At 36.2% G+C, this 14,228-nt stretch overlaps 1 protein-coding gene across 5 annotated transcripts in view; it reads left to right on the top strand.

The window, feature by feature from the left end:
* Positions 1 to 667: 667 nt before the first annotated feature.
* The window catches only part of ATX2 (trithorax-like protein 2), a 40,154-nt gene continuing 26,593 nt past the window's right edge, over positions 668 to 14,228 (top strand). For 4 of the 5 annotated variants that reach the window (XR_009439856.2, XR_009439857.2, XR_009439855.2 and 1 more), the window contains exons 1-21: positions 668 to 1,539; positions 1,695 to 1,746; positions 1,876 to 1,950; positions 2,046 to 2,265; positions 2,982 to 3,105; positions 3,233 to 3,337; positions 4,129 to 4,331; positions 4,731 to 4,823; positions 4,948 to 5,045; positions 5,692 to 5,859; positions 7,659 to 7,802; positions 8,116 to 8,163; positions 8,584 to 8,701; positions 8,783 to 8,848; positions 8,924 to 8,985; positions 9,249 to 9,305; positions 10,232 to 10,300; positions 10,404 to 10,602; positions 11,247 to 11,531; positions 12,560 to 12,621; positions 12,709 to 12,786. Coding sequence is in view for 2 of the 5 variants with exons in the window: in XM_059591297.2 (XP_059447280.1) it covers positions 932 to 1,539; positions 1,695 to 1,746; positions 1,876 to 1,950; positions 2,046 to 2,265; positions 2,982 to 3,105; positions 3,233 to 3,337; positions 4,129 to 4,331; positions 4,731 to 4,823; positions 4,948 to 5,045; positions 5,692 to 5,859; positions 7,659 to 7,802; positions 8,116 to 8,163; positions 8,584 to 8,701; positions 8,783 to 8,848; positions 8,924 to 8,985; positions 9,249 to 9,305; positions 10,232 to 10,300; positions 10,404 to 10,602; positions 11,247 to 11,531; positions 12,560 to 12,621; positions 12,709 to 12,786 (2,934 nt within the window). In the remaining 3 variants the exon portion in view is untranslated. Of the gene's footprint in view, positions 1,540 to 1,694; positions 1,758 to 1,875; positions 1,951 to 2,045; positions 2,266 to 2,981; positions 3,106 to 3,232; positions 3,338 to 4,128; positions 4,332 to 4,730; positions 4,824 to 4,947; positions 5,046 to 5,691; positions 5,860 to 7,658; positions 7,803 to 8,115; positions 8,164 to 8,583; positions 8,702 to 8,782; positions 8,849 to 8,923; positions 8,986 to 9,248; positions 9,306 to 10,231; positions 10,301 to 10,403; positions 10,603 to 11,246; positions 11,532 to 12,559; positions 12,622 to 12,708; positions 12,787 to 14,228 lie in introns of all 5 variants that reach the window. The other variant, XM_059591299.2, reaches the window with a different exon arrangement.

Genomic DNA, 14,228 nt, shown 5'->3' with positions numbered 1-14,228 from the left:
TCATTAGCCAGCTATCTGTACAATCTGATGGTTTTGTTGGTTGATTATTTAAAAATCAGAGACAATTACTAAACTAATCATTTTGATTTGACCTTTTGACAAAGAACTCTTTAAGGTTTAAAAAGCTACAACTCAATAGGGTACCGCTACATGACAAACAACTTTGTCTATACATATCTTAAACAGATTTTTCTATCAATATGACTGAAATTAGACACCCATTTTAAAAAATAAAAATAAAAAGGAAAACAAACATTAAAAAAGAAAAAAGACCAGGTTTTTTTTTAAGGATATATTTTTAGGATAGATGTGTAATTTTACAATGATCCCATAGGGTATCACATGGAGTAATTATCATTTTTTAAACCCTAAAAAAATATTTGTAAAGGGTAAAAACTAATTTAGCTATTTTCCCACAAAATTTACTCACCTTTATAAGATATGCTATTATTTCCTATACAAGAAAAATTATGGACTCTTTACCAAGTTTTTTTTTAGATTATAGTGACAGGTGAATCTATTCCAAGAGAAATAATCAGGTACCCTTAAACCCAGAAAAGAGGGGAAAACAAAAACAAACAGATTTTATGAGTAAATAAAAGTGATACTGATATTAAGCAGATTCATTTATCCACCGGTGTATATTTTCACTCTCCTTTGAGCAGGTTTCGTCAGTCCCATTGTACTCCACGGCGGGAAACCGATATTTTGGCGAAAACCCTCCCTCCAAAAACCGATCCTTATCGTCCTTCAGCGCTTTTAAATCCCTAATTCACCCTCCTTTTCAAGCTTTGGTCCATTCCACTGTTCTGCGTCTGAGAGAGAGAGAGCAGAGAGAGAGTAGAGAGAGAGAGAGAGAGAGCAAAAGTAAAAGCCAAGCACTCGTGCTTTTGCTCTCTCCTCCTCGCCTCCTTAGCCCCAAAAAATATCCATGGCATTGGCTCTGAAGCACCGCGAAGACGACACCGCCATCGACGTTCACACGGCCGGCGGCACTCCCATCAGGTATCTCCCCCTCGACCACGTATACTCTGCCACGTCACCCTGCTGCGTCAGCGTGAGCGTGAGCGCCAGCGGCTCCTCCAACGTGATGTCGAAGAAAGTGAAAGCCCGGAAGCTCGTCGTCGATGATTTCGACAACGATCTCAATAACAAACCATCCCCTGCCCTCCATAGACCCCCTCTCATCCACGTCTACTCTCGCCGCCCAAAGAGATTCCGCCGTTCCTCCTTGTACGATTCTTTAATCTCTCGCGACGAGGAAACTTGTGGGTTTGATGAGGGCGAGGACTCGAAGATAGGGGGGAGATTGTTGAACAAAAAGAAGAAGAAGAAGAGGAGATTTGGGAGCAGTGAGCTGGTGAAGTTGGGGGTGGACTCCAGCGTCTTGCGCAGCCTGGATAGGCCGCGATTGAGGGATTCCCGAATTCACAATAACAGTAATGTTAGTAATAGTAATTTGCGGAAAAGGAGGCGAAATTCTTCGCAGAATTGCGACAACGTTTTGCCCGATTCACCTTCCACTATGAGATGGGTCAGGTGAGTGTTGGAAGCATCAACCCTTCATTTTTTTTTTTGTTCTTTTTGTTTTTAGCAAAAGCATTCACTGCAATTCTCCCTGTGGGTTTTATTTCTTCGATTAGAACTTGTGAAAATCTTGATTGATGGGGGACAATTTTTATTGTCTCTTACAGGTTGAGTTTCGACAGCGTTGATCCAAAAACATTTATTGGATTACAATGCAAGGCAAGAACTTTGTAAGCCTTTTTTTGTTTTTGTTTTTTTAATATATGTGTGTGTGTGTGTGTGTGTATCATTGAATTTGGTCATACTCTTGCAATTGTTATAGAATAAAATTAAGTTTATTGAGTTCAGGTTTATTGGCCATTGGATGCTGATTGGTATTCTGGTCGAGTTGTGGGTTACAATCCTGAGGCTAATCGACATAATGTATGGGCTCTCATATCTAGTTTTTCTTTCTTGTTTGACCATTTGAATTATTGGAAGTTTGCACCAGTATTTGGCATTCATTTGAGTTAATGCAGGTAGAATATGAAGATGGCGATAAAGAAGATTTGATTCTTTTGAACGAAAAAGTTAAATTCTATATTTCTCATGAAGAGATGCAGCGTTTGAACTTGAGCTGCAGTGTTAAAAGTATGGATGGCGATGTCTACGATTACAATGAGATGGTTGTGTTGGCTGCGAGTTTAGATGATTGCCAAGAGCTTGAGCCTGGAGATATCATATGGGCCAAGCTTACTGGTCTGTGCTTTATCTTTGTGTTCTTTTTTCGAATATTTTAACTTTTTGGGGCAACTTGGAGATAATATGTAGACCAAAGATAAATAGAAAAGAAAAGCCTAGAGACTTTATTTTGAGATAGACATTGCACCTTTTGTTTCATGAGCTATAAAAATGAGAAAATATCCTTTGCTGTTATTAAGTATAAACCATTGCATTTTGACACCTTATGAATTAATTGGATCTTGGCTGATTATAAGTTGGTTACCTATTAACAATTGCATTTTTTTGCTAAAATTTAAGTTCTGCATCGCAACTTTGTGGTCATAACTACTTATACTGCTTTTTGATGTTAATTATAGCTTATGTTGGGTTTAATAGCAGACGCAATTTATAGTAGTCTATGCATTGGTATTTGCTTCTGCTAAAAGTCCAGTGGAACTTTCTTTGAGTCAGTGACACTTGCTGTGTACAGTCAATTGTTATGCACCACTTACTTATCAAAAAAAAAAAAATTGTTATGCACCACTATGTTGCTAATAGTTCTTATGATGTGGTTCTTATTATACCTATTTCGTATGGTTTGGGTATTGGTTGTCAATCGTACACTTTCAGCGTTTAATTTATAAATTATTTTCAGTTCATGATTTGCAATATGAATCTTACTACAATTGTTGTACATTCACTTTTTAATTGTTTAATTTTTACTTCTACTTATTTCAATTGTTTTAGTGCAGGTCATGCTATGTGGCCGGCAATTGTTGTGGATGAATCACTCATAGGTGATCATAAAGGTTTAAGCAAAATTTCAAAAGGAAGATCAGTTCCTGTGCAATTTTTTGGTACACATGATTTTGCAAGGTCTGTAATTCTTTAAGTCTGAAGGAAATTTAATGTTTGTCATTTGCACTAAAAAGTTTACTAAATGCATGTGTCGGATCTATCTCTTTTAAGCTGACATAATAGCTATTTTCTTGTCATTATTCAGGATTAAAGTCAAACGGGTTATCTCATTTCTCAAGGGCCTTCTTTCTTCTTTCCACCTGAAGTGCAAGAAACCTCGCTTCATTCGAAGCTTGGAAGAAGCGAAAACGTAAGTTTATATATTAGAGTTCATTTTTCTAATTAGTAGGGGTTCTTTTTGTATACTTGGGTTGTGCCTCTTTGCGCGTTTTTTAATATACATTACTTATAAAATATATATATATTAGAGTTCATTTTCAGCCTAAGCAATGTGGGAAAGTGTTTCGCAATGAGTTTTTCTTTCATATGAGCCTCAATGTTTCCTATTTTTCACAATATTGACAAACCTGCTCTAGAGGTTTCAGGGATTAGACTCAGTTGTGTTTGTGTATCTATTTATCTCTCTCTCTCTCTGTTATATATATATCAGTATATTACCAGAACTTTGTTCATTTCATCACAAATTTTCTTCAATATAGGCATGCTTATATCAGATGTGGTTTTTGAGATTATTGTATGATCATTGCAGATCCTTGTGCTTGTGTCTCTTTGCAATTGCAGTTTAAATAAGTTGTGCAATATGAACATAGACCTGGGAAGCAAGTTTCCACGAGTTAATTGTTTTTCTTGATTGTTAAAATACTTCTGGGCTTTAAAATCTGAATAAGCTGGACATATTTGGATATTAGTCCCTTCTCATAGCTTTTGAGGTATTCTGATTGCGTGAAGGTTTCCCTGAATATTCCTTGGTCCTGGCTGTTTGACCTTTGTCCTATCATTTTTAAAATGTGGTTTAATTGCAAGTCCTTTGTTGTGCATTTTTAGCTACTATCTGTATGTCATTTGAATCAAAAGAGCCCACTAGGCTCTCTTTCTTGACAATCGAGATGCCAGTTATTGCAATCATTTGGATTTAATCAGGTATTTGAGTGAACAAAAGCTTCCTAGAAGAATGCTTCAGCTGCAAAATGGAATTACTGCTGATAATGCAAGTGCAAGTGAATCTGATGGAGGGAGTACAGATACAGGTGAAGATTGCATAGAAGATGTAGGGATTCAGGGAGTGCTAGAGGGCCTTGGAACTTCTCCCTATGTAATTGGGGATTTGAAAATTATGAGCCTTGGTAATTCTCTATAGACTTGAACTTCTCCTTCCTATAAGCTAAGACATTGTTGAAAAAGCTTGTCTCATGTATTTTTCCAATTTCACGTTGCATTTGTGACTTAAGTTTTATCCTTGAGAACTCAGCTTTGGGAGTTGAATCCAGGACACAGCACCGGCATTATTCTTTTACTTTTTTGCTTTGACATCTTTTGACAGGAAACACCATACTTGTTTGGATAATTATATCACCCCTCTAGGATCTGATAGTTTTATTAAAAATTGTTTTTTTTTTTGATAAGTATAAAGCAAACTAGTTAAAAATTGTCAAACTGCATTTAGAGAAGAGTATTTGAATTATTTGATTGATGGGGTTCAGAGACGGCTATTCTGCTCATGGGCATATGAAATGTTCTTGCAGGAAAGATCGTCAAGGACTCGGAGTATTTCCGGGATGAGAGATTCATTTGGCCTGAAGGATATACTGCTGTGAGGCAGTTTACTTCAATAACTGGTGGATCATCTCTTTTTTGCCTATCACAGTGCTGTTGCAATTTTTCATATTTTAAGTTTCTTTGATAATCTTCATTATGATGTCATTTTTATAACATTTTTGCTTTTGATGCTGGGGGATTCAGATCACAATATGTGCGCATTATATAAGATGGAAGTGTTGAGAGATGCTGAATCAAAGATTCGACCTCTATTTAGAGTGACGCTAGATAATGGAGAGCAGGTTAGTGTGTAATGTGGTGAAATGAACCTGTATATGAGTTTATGGTCACTCTTAAGTCCTTTGTTGCATTTGACGATGCTTGTTCTGATCTCTTTGCTTTTCTTCACATGTTTATCCTCTTTATAGCTCAAGTTTGCTCTCCATGAATCAGTGATGACTGTGTATAGGCTCTAGCATCACTGAATTGGGTATTTCAGAATTTTAGGATTTTCTTTTTATTCTAGAACTAGATATTTGACTTTGTGCATTTGTATACGCAGTATCACATGTTTAGCAAGACAATCACTTTGTCATATGTTCTTGGTTTGGGTGGTATTGTAGGAAAAAGGGTAGATATTAGAATGGGTTGAAAATGACTGCTAACTTTTAATGAAACATTTAATAAATCCGCATTAATTTGTTTTCATTTAAAATGTTGTTTTTCTTATCTATTTCATTGGACATTTTGCACTATCCGCTTTCAAATATTTGAATAGATTGTGTTCCTTTTTACTAGGCCAAAGCATAAAATTTGTTTCTTCATTTTTCAATATCCTTGTATATGTATCCTTGCCCTTGCATTACTGCATAGTTTGATGTGTAAACATATATGTCTGCGTACATATCTATTCTATGTCTGTATTTTATTTTTTACTCTCCTGTACAGTTTAAAGGATCCACTCCATCTGACTGCTGGGATAAAATATACAAAAGGATCAGAAAAATACAAACAAGTAGCTCTGATTGTTCAGGTGCTGAAGGTGGAGAAAGGATCTATAAATCTGGTTCCGATATGTTTGGCTTCTCCAATCCTGAAGTTGTGAAGCTTATACAGGTATACCATTAAATAACATTTCCCTTGAATTTTTATAGTTTGCACTTAACTCCATTTGCTCCCTTTCTTCTCAATTGGACATTTGCTATGTCCACGTCTGGAAATGAGTCAGCCCCAGAAGTGTTACTGTATTTTTGTTATTCTCCCCTTTCTTGTGAATTTGTTTGTTGTGCTATAAAAATTATATGGAAATTGAATAAATCTTTACCTTCAAGTGATGTTCAATTCATAGTTATCTATTTACACTATTAACATTTAGGAGCTCCATAGAGGGAGAACATTTTTGTGACCTTTTTGTTGAAATTGGTACAGTATCTGTAATTGTGAACTAAGATACTTGGAACATGGTACATTTGGGTTTGTGGTATGGGTACAGGAATGTGGTATGCTCTTGTGCTTGGTACACAGTATGATGCGGGTAGCATTAGTTGGTTCGCTACTTGGGGTGGTGGTACCAATTGCGATGCTAGTTTGGGTCACAATGGGAGCATATGTACTACATGTGGATTATATATTTACACACGAGCACAATGAAATTCGAAACATCACAAGACATCCGTTTCAGTAAAAAATAGTACTGTATCAGTTTGCAATAACATAATCTAAAAAAGAATATTAAAAGTAAGATTCATTCTTATTTTCTGTATGAGATCAAATTAGATATTCTATTATTACAAAATAAACTTTTCGAATATTGACGAGGAGCGGGAGCCCTATACCTCAAAGGTAAAAGGGAAGAGAGAATTGAAGAATTTAGAATGCTCTATCAATTATGAGGCTAGAGGGAGACCTTATCCGGAGAGGTGCCATCGCCGGCGGGGTTGTGTAGGGACCACAAATGCATTTTCCTTTCCTCTAGAGGTGCATTAGGGGATTTGGGTTTTTCAGGGCTGGTGGTGGGTTATTGTGGGCTTTAGTCTTTGGGTTCTTCCTGTGGTTTGCCGTTTGGCTGTGGTTACTAGTTGGGTTTTTTGGGTTGGGTCTTCTTGGGTTTTGTCTTTGGGTTTAACTTGGGCTACCTATGTATACTTTCTTGTGCACTTAGAGGCACAATGCACTTTTTTTTGATATATAATATTACTTATCAAAAAAAAAAAAGTAATAATCTAATCAGATTTTACTTTGAGTAGGGAAAAACTGTTGAAATATTCTATTTTTTGACAAAGGGAAAAACTGTTGAAATTCAGATCCGATTTTCTATTTTGGGTATGAGATCAAATCGGCATTCTATTCATTCAAAATAGAAAAGCTTTTATTAGATCAGGTTTTTGCTTTAGTTATGAGATCAAATCAAATATTCATTTTTTCTTTGAAAAATGAAAAACCTATGAAAGTTATATCAAATTCAGACTGAATCAATTTATTTTTTAAAATTGGGACTGCCAAATTTAGAGAACTAGGGTGTAAACATACCTCAATGGGGTTGTGTTTTTGCCACTTCCCCATGTTATTTGAAATGGTGAATTTTGGTGTTATTATTTGACCTGAAAGAGGGTTTTTCAGGTCAAGCTGAACTATGGATTTAACTCTATCAAGTTTCTTCTGACTGTATTATGTTTGGGAATTAGATAAAATGGTTCTCAATTACATAAAAGTTTTGTTATTTTTTTTTTGGAATGTAGGAATATTAAAGTCATTAAATAGAATTTTGTAGTTAGTTTGTTGAGTGCCACCAATGTGGTCATTTATTTATTTTTTCTTTCCATTTTTTAAAATGCCTATGCTGATTGTACTTAGTGTTGTGCAACACTAACATGCTCTAAGTTATAGTCTGAAATTAGTGTCAATGGTATTTACAGGGGTTATCTAAATCTAGACAGACTTCAAAATTTTCTACGAGCAAGTTAGCCTCTAGAAGATATCAAGACCCTCCTGTTGGGTACAGACCTGTTCGTGTTGACTGGAAAGACCTTGACAAGTGCAGTGTTTGCCACATGGATGAGGTGAAAGCCAATTTTTTTAGCATGATTTGTCATTGATACTATTGCATAACATTTCTTTTGACTCTGTGTTTGCTGTCCTTGCTTTATTTTTATTTAGTTTAATAGGAGGTTGAAAAATGGGTTCCTATCTTTGGAAGCATGTTTCGCTCTAGGAGCTGATGTATTTGCCTTTTTTTTTTTTTTTTTGTTTGTTTTGGTGGGGATTATTCATTAGTATATTCCACCTTTATTTTTTTCTTTTCTAGTTGACCTATTTATGATTTCGATGCTGTATGTGGTTTGGTTTGGCTGATTGAACTTGTTTTGTTTATAGGAGTATGAAACCAATCTGTTCCTGCAATGCGATAAATGCAGAATGATGGTAAGGGCTTCTTTATTTTTTTCTGTGATGTCGTTTTCATGGCATATTAGGATCATACAAGTAGAGCAGTTGGGCTTAATATAAGACATTGTTCCATCATATCTTCTGTTAGTGCCAATAGTCTTTATATTGAATGGAATATCCTCTCTCTTATAAATAAGGGGTAGAGGATGAGGTCACTGCTTCAATCCCGTGCAAGAGTGAGTTGACTTATCTATCAAGAGATTATATATGTAGTTAGTCAAACAATTTGCTCATTCTGTGATGTTGTTTTCAACAATTCTTCCTCTGCTTTATTAGTTTATTCATTTCTTGAGTCATTTTCTTTCATCCAATCTACCTTTTTTATGGTTGCTTTCATATTTTTAGCAAAAATGCTAATGCCCATGCAACTTATATTTGCCTTTACTGTTTGCTTAGGTCCATGCTAGATGCTACGGAGAATTAGAACCTGTTGATGGAGTGCTATGGTTATGCAACTTATGTCGACCAGGGGCTCCCAACCCTCCGCCACCTTGCTGCCTTTGTCCTGTTATAGGTACTCAAATATCATTAGAACTTCTTTTATGTAAAGCCATGGATCATTCTATATTGAATCTGTGAAACGACTTTCCTTTAGGGGGTGCAATGAAGCCTACAACTGATGGGCGTTGGGCTCATCTGTCATGTGCCATATGGATACCTGGTTCGTGAGTGAATAGTTCAGATTTTTGGTTATTCAGATATTTTATTGTGTTTTAACTCACCAAATATGCTGCAGAAACTTGCTTATCTGATGTCAAAAGAATGGAGCCTATTGATGGGCTAACTAGAATCAATAAGGTATCTCTTTTGTCATTTTGCACGTGTTTTCATATTCGTATGACCTAGATTTATTATTTAATGTTTTCAATTAAGAAAATGACCTTTACGATCTTTTCATTCTAAGGATTAAGCGAATTGCTGTGGTGAACTCTTCAAGTCTTCACCATGAACCTTGAGAGTCATAACAGTCTAATTATCAACAGTCAGCAAAGTGTTTTTCCTTTTGCACTAGTCCTTTCTTTACTTATTCTATTTTTTTAATATATTTGTATGTCTAACAGGACCGCTGGAAGCTGTTATGTAGCATCTGTGGTGTATCTTATGGAGCTTGCATTCAAGTATGTTCATTATTCTTATCATAGTGAGGCTTATTTTCAAAGGTTCTCTATTTCATGTTTAGCTTCCTTCCGTGGTAACTCCTCCACTCCAAATACATCAAATTCTTAACCTGTTACTACTGAGTCCCTCAAATTGTTCCTTTTTACTTTCGATTTTTCTTGTTTTAGTGATATCATATGGAGGCCCTTCTTTTCTTGACATCTTTGTTGAGGGACCAAAGAACTTCAAACTGTTAGTATACCCTAACAAAAATTATCTACTTTGTAGAATGCACAAATTATGTAGGTATGTTGTAAAACATGCAACTGAGGTGTAAAAGAAACTATATCGTGTACCCAAGTTTCACTCTGCACATGGAGATTGCTAGATCTTAATATAGGAGAGACCAGGCCCCAACTGGTGGATGAAGGTACCATAAAAGGAAAAATAAAACCATGCCTGAACAGTATCTTCCAGGATTCAATTTTCACGTCTTTCTTAGCCTAGACTGTATATTTAAACAACTCTCGCGACTAAGCCTGCACCCGTTCATATTATTTGGTGGAGATAGTAGTTGCTCTTTAGATTATTTGAGAAGTTTTTTATAACAAGATCTGGATTTATACTCTGGTAGTGAAATGTGCCTGTTTTGTTCTCTATTCAGAAAACAGATTAATGTACTTGATTGTTGTGGATCTGCTACACATATTCTTCTTTTATTTGCCAATCTGCTCTAATTAGAATAACAATTTTGCACAATAACGAAATTGTAACCTACTTTAGAAAGTATTGCAGTTATTTCAAAAGTTACCTCTAATGCAGAAATATATTTCCAGAAAGTTGTACTTTTTTTTTAATTGATTGTGCTGCCCTCAAAATGAAGAATGCAGGATCACATATAAAGTACGCCTGACCAATATTTTTATTTTTATTTTTATTTTTACAGTGCTCAAACAATACTTGTTATGCAGCATACCATCCACTTTGTGCACGTGCTGCTGGTTTGTGTGTCGAGGTATATTTTCCTCTCCTTATCACATGCCTTAAGAGATGCTTCTCATATGGTTCATTTGCATATTGTTTATGTATTCATTTAGTTATTTTCTATGATTGCATAGCTTGAAGATGAGGACAGACTATTTCTGCTTGCTGTAGATGATGATGAAGAAGATCAGTGCATCCGTCTACTTTCCTTCTGCAAGAGGCATAGGCAGCCTTCTAATGATCGTTCAGCTGCTGATGAACGTCTGGGGCGAGTTGCTCGCCAGTGTTCGGACTATACCCCACCATCTAATCCATCTGGCTGTGCTCGCAGTGGTATGTTATTAGACATTCAGTATTCTTGTGTATTTATATTTATAGTACTGTTGCCACATACACTTCACGAATGGTTATTTCACTTCTCTCCTGTCTCTTTGTCTGAATATAATTGTGATTATATTGCTCTTGTAAGCAGTTACTTCTCTATGTTAAGTAGCATCTCTCTCTCTCTCTGTGTGTGTGTGTGTGTTGTGGTGCCAGCTTCCATCTTTCAGATAGCTTTGCCTGGAATAGTAATAATTATGGCTGTTTATGGTAATTGTTTTACTTTTTATTAAGGGGAAATTACATTTGACTCCTTGAACTGTTAGCCTTGGTTGATATTCTGACATTTGCCTGGTGATTAAATGGAGGTTATATTATCCTCTCCACCAGTCAGCCGTCAAAAGCTGATGGAATCAGTTCGTGTATGTCTCCATATTAGCACTTAAATTCTCCCTCCACCTGTGGCTCCCACTGCTGCTGCCTCTATTCTTCACCAACTCACTGCCATTTAACTCACATTTTCCATAAAGTTCTTCTGTTAACTAGGTCCAACATGCGTGGTTGATGAATTGTTGTTATTTATTTAGTTTGTCAGGATTTGTTAGTTAAAGTCCCTTCATTTTGGTTTGTAATTTTTCTTTCTCATTCTTGGGCAGAGCCTTACAATTACTTTGGTAGAAGAGGACGGAAAGAGCCTGAAGCCTTGGCTGCTGCTTCCTTGAAGCGCTTGTTTGTACAGAATCAGCCTTACTTAGTCAGTGGTTACAGCCAACACACATTTTCAGGCAACTTGATGCCTTCATATGGAGTCATTGGCTCGAGGTTCTCTTCTACCCTTCAGAGGCTGAAAAGCTCTCAGCTTGATGCTCCTAACAATATACTTTCTATGGCTGAGAAATATAGATACATGAGGGAGACATTCCGAAAGAGATTAGCATTTGGTAAGAACTGGTTTTGTTTCTAACAAACTTTCACAAGAATCAATGTTATCTCTTTATATTTTCTTGCCATCTTGAGTTTTGCATGTATCTTATTGTTTGTGTTCTTAATATATTGTCTGAATTCATTACATCATTTCTATTTCCTTCTTTTTTATTTTCACTGATAACTTATCTTTCATCCAATGACTCACTTTTGTCAATGTTACGCCAAAAAATAATTTTGTCAATGTACCTTTTTGGGCTTTTGGTAATGTTGTCTATATTTTTCCTGAATTTGTTCTCTTTCAAGCTGTTAAGGCTTTCATCCACCATAGATTATAATTTTTTGAAAATATACAGTGAATGATACTTATGCCATGAAAATATACGGTGAGCGGTACTTCTGCCATTGTGTTGTTTGGCTGAAACCAAAATTGCAAATATTGTTATTGAAGATAATGCCACATAGTATTTTTTTTAAAAAACATAATGCACATTGATCCAATTCTGCTGAATTTAGCGAGCAGTGTCTTACCATAGTCGTGAGATGGACTAGGTCTCATAACCAATCATGCTCCAATACCATGTCAAAAAATTCAGAAACCTGGTGTTCCATTAATTCTTTGGACAGTTATACAACTGTTAATTTTTTTCATGGAGTTTTCCTGGTCTAGTTGGCCCAATTCTTAGGCATTTATTGTTCCAATAGTCATGACCCACATGAAATTTTGCTAATTTCATGTCATAGTTTTACACATTTTCAATTAAGTGGACATTCTCGTTTGCTTAAGTGTCCTTGAGTTTTGAACCTTAATTTAATGATTTCCACTTGCGTTATCTACTTTCATGAATCTTTTAAACATAGGTATTTGACCTTTTGTATCGTGTATCTGTTTGTCTTGCAATAAATTATTTGGTATCATTGCTATTATTAGTCTTATGTATACGTGACAAGCAATAGGCAATGACTATACATATAAATATAAATATAAATAATGTATTTGCCTGATTTTGGCTTTTGTGGTGTGCTGTTTTTTTTTTAACTATAGGGAAATCAGGAATCCATGGATTTGGCATCTTCGCAAAGCATCCGCATAGAGCAGGAGACATGGTAAAGTAATTTGCTTATTATTAGATTACAATCCCTTATAAAAGCATGATGCATGTGAAATGAAAGACCAACATTTAATTTCTGTAGGTGATTGAGTACACTGGTGAACTTGTTAGACCTCCAATAGCTGACAGGAGAGAGCGCTTTATATACAATTCATTGGTGGTAAGTGTTTTTTTATTGCGTTGACATGCTTATTGATATATGTGCCTTCTAGAATTAGCTATTTCCTACAAAGGTTGAGTACAAGAGATTTAGGCCTTTACTAGTTTCCACCCAAGAAGTACCCTTTAAGATATTACACCTTCGATTTAGATTGGCCTGCCACTGATGGGATTAAGCAACTTAGAAACAATATTATTTACCTTAGCTTGCTCTTCATGAAGGTTGGCTGAATTTGAAACCAGATAATTGTTTAATTACATCCACTAGCCCTATTGTATTGGTTTTTTAGTAGAGTTTAACTTTGGTCCGGACCTGGCATAAAAGTGGTGCTTTACAGCATCCAATAATATGCTGGCACCTCAGATAAAGCAAAAAAATTGCACAAACATACCATACAACAAATACACCGGATCAAAGACCAAGACTTTCTTCTCAAGGCCATTTCTCGCTGTAGTAGTTTGATTGCAGGTCTTCTCTGTAGACCAAAGAAGGAGGCTTGGCTTCAAAACCCACGTGGGTCTGGCCGTAACCCTTGGCTGGGTCTGGCCATGGGATGGCCCGCGAGAGACAGAAGTGGTGAGACTGAGAAAGAGGGAACTGTGAGAGAGAGGAGGACGGTGACTGAGTGAGAAATTGGGTTTGAGGGACACGGTGAGTGATGAGACAGAGAAGTTGGGTATTTGATTTTGGGTGTTCTTATTCGAGTGGGTAGTGCTATGTTCTTTGTGATGGTTTGGCCGAATGGGGCTTGGGATGGATTTTAATGGGTTGATTGTTGAGATTTTCTCTGGGTATTGCGATTTGGGTTCTTTGGGAGGGTTGATTTTTGAGTAAACTATGTTGTAAAGCCGGTCTCTGACTTCAATACTAGAAGTCTTCGTTGATTTTCCAAACTCAGCAAACATACTGGCATGCGAAGGACATTCTGCGCATCTTCTATATGATCCATATTTGCAGATAGAGACCAAGAGTTTTGCCTGTAAAAAACGAAAATAGGTTTTGTATGCCATATTCTACCCTGTAAAAAACGAAAGAAAAGGAGGGTTTTGCATGCTTGAGAAAAGATAGAAAGAGAGAAACTGGATGGAAGAAAGAAGATGGGTTCAGCGTGGCTATGGAGTTTCCGGCGATGAAGAGGAAAGGGGCTGCAAAATAATCTTGTGTTTTCAATCTTATTCTATAAAATAAGCTTAGCTGAGTTTAGCTTATGTGTCAAAAATGTATTGGGTGCTGCAAAATAGGTCTTTTACGCCTGGTCCGGACCATACGGGCTCTCTTTTTAGTATGCTTGTCTGCTTTGAATAATTTGTCCTTTTTGTTATACATGGAAGAGAACGAGTTCCAATGCAATTAAGTGTTTGACCTGTAGGAGTCCATGAATAGGGGTGCTTAACATAACTAAGCTTGTTGATGACTATTGTAGTTTGCATGAATAGTTTAGA

The sequence above is a fragment of the Corylus avellana genome, chromosome 4 (assembly GCF_965113065.1).
Source record: "Corylus avellana chromosome 4, dhCorAvel1.hap1.2, whole genome shotgun sequence".
Taxonomy (NCBI): Eukaryota; Viridiplantae; Streptophyta; class Magnoliopsida; order Fagales; family Betulaceae; genus Corylus; species Corylus avellana.
The sequence above is the reverse complement of the archived record's forward strand: the minus strand, read 5'-3'. Positions and strand labels throughout refer to the sequence as shown.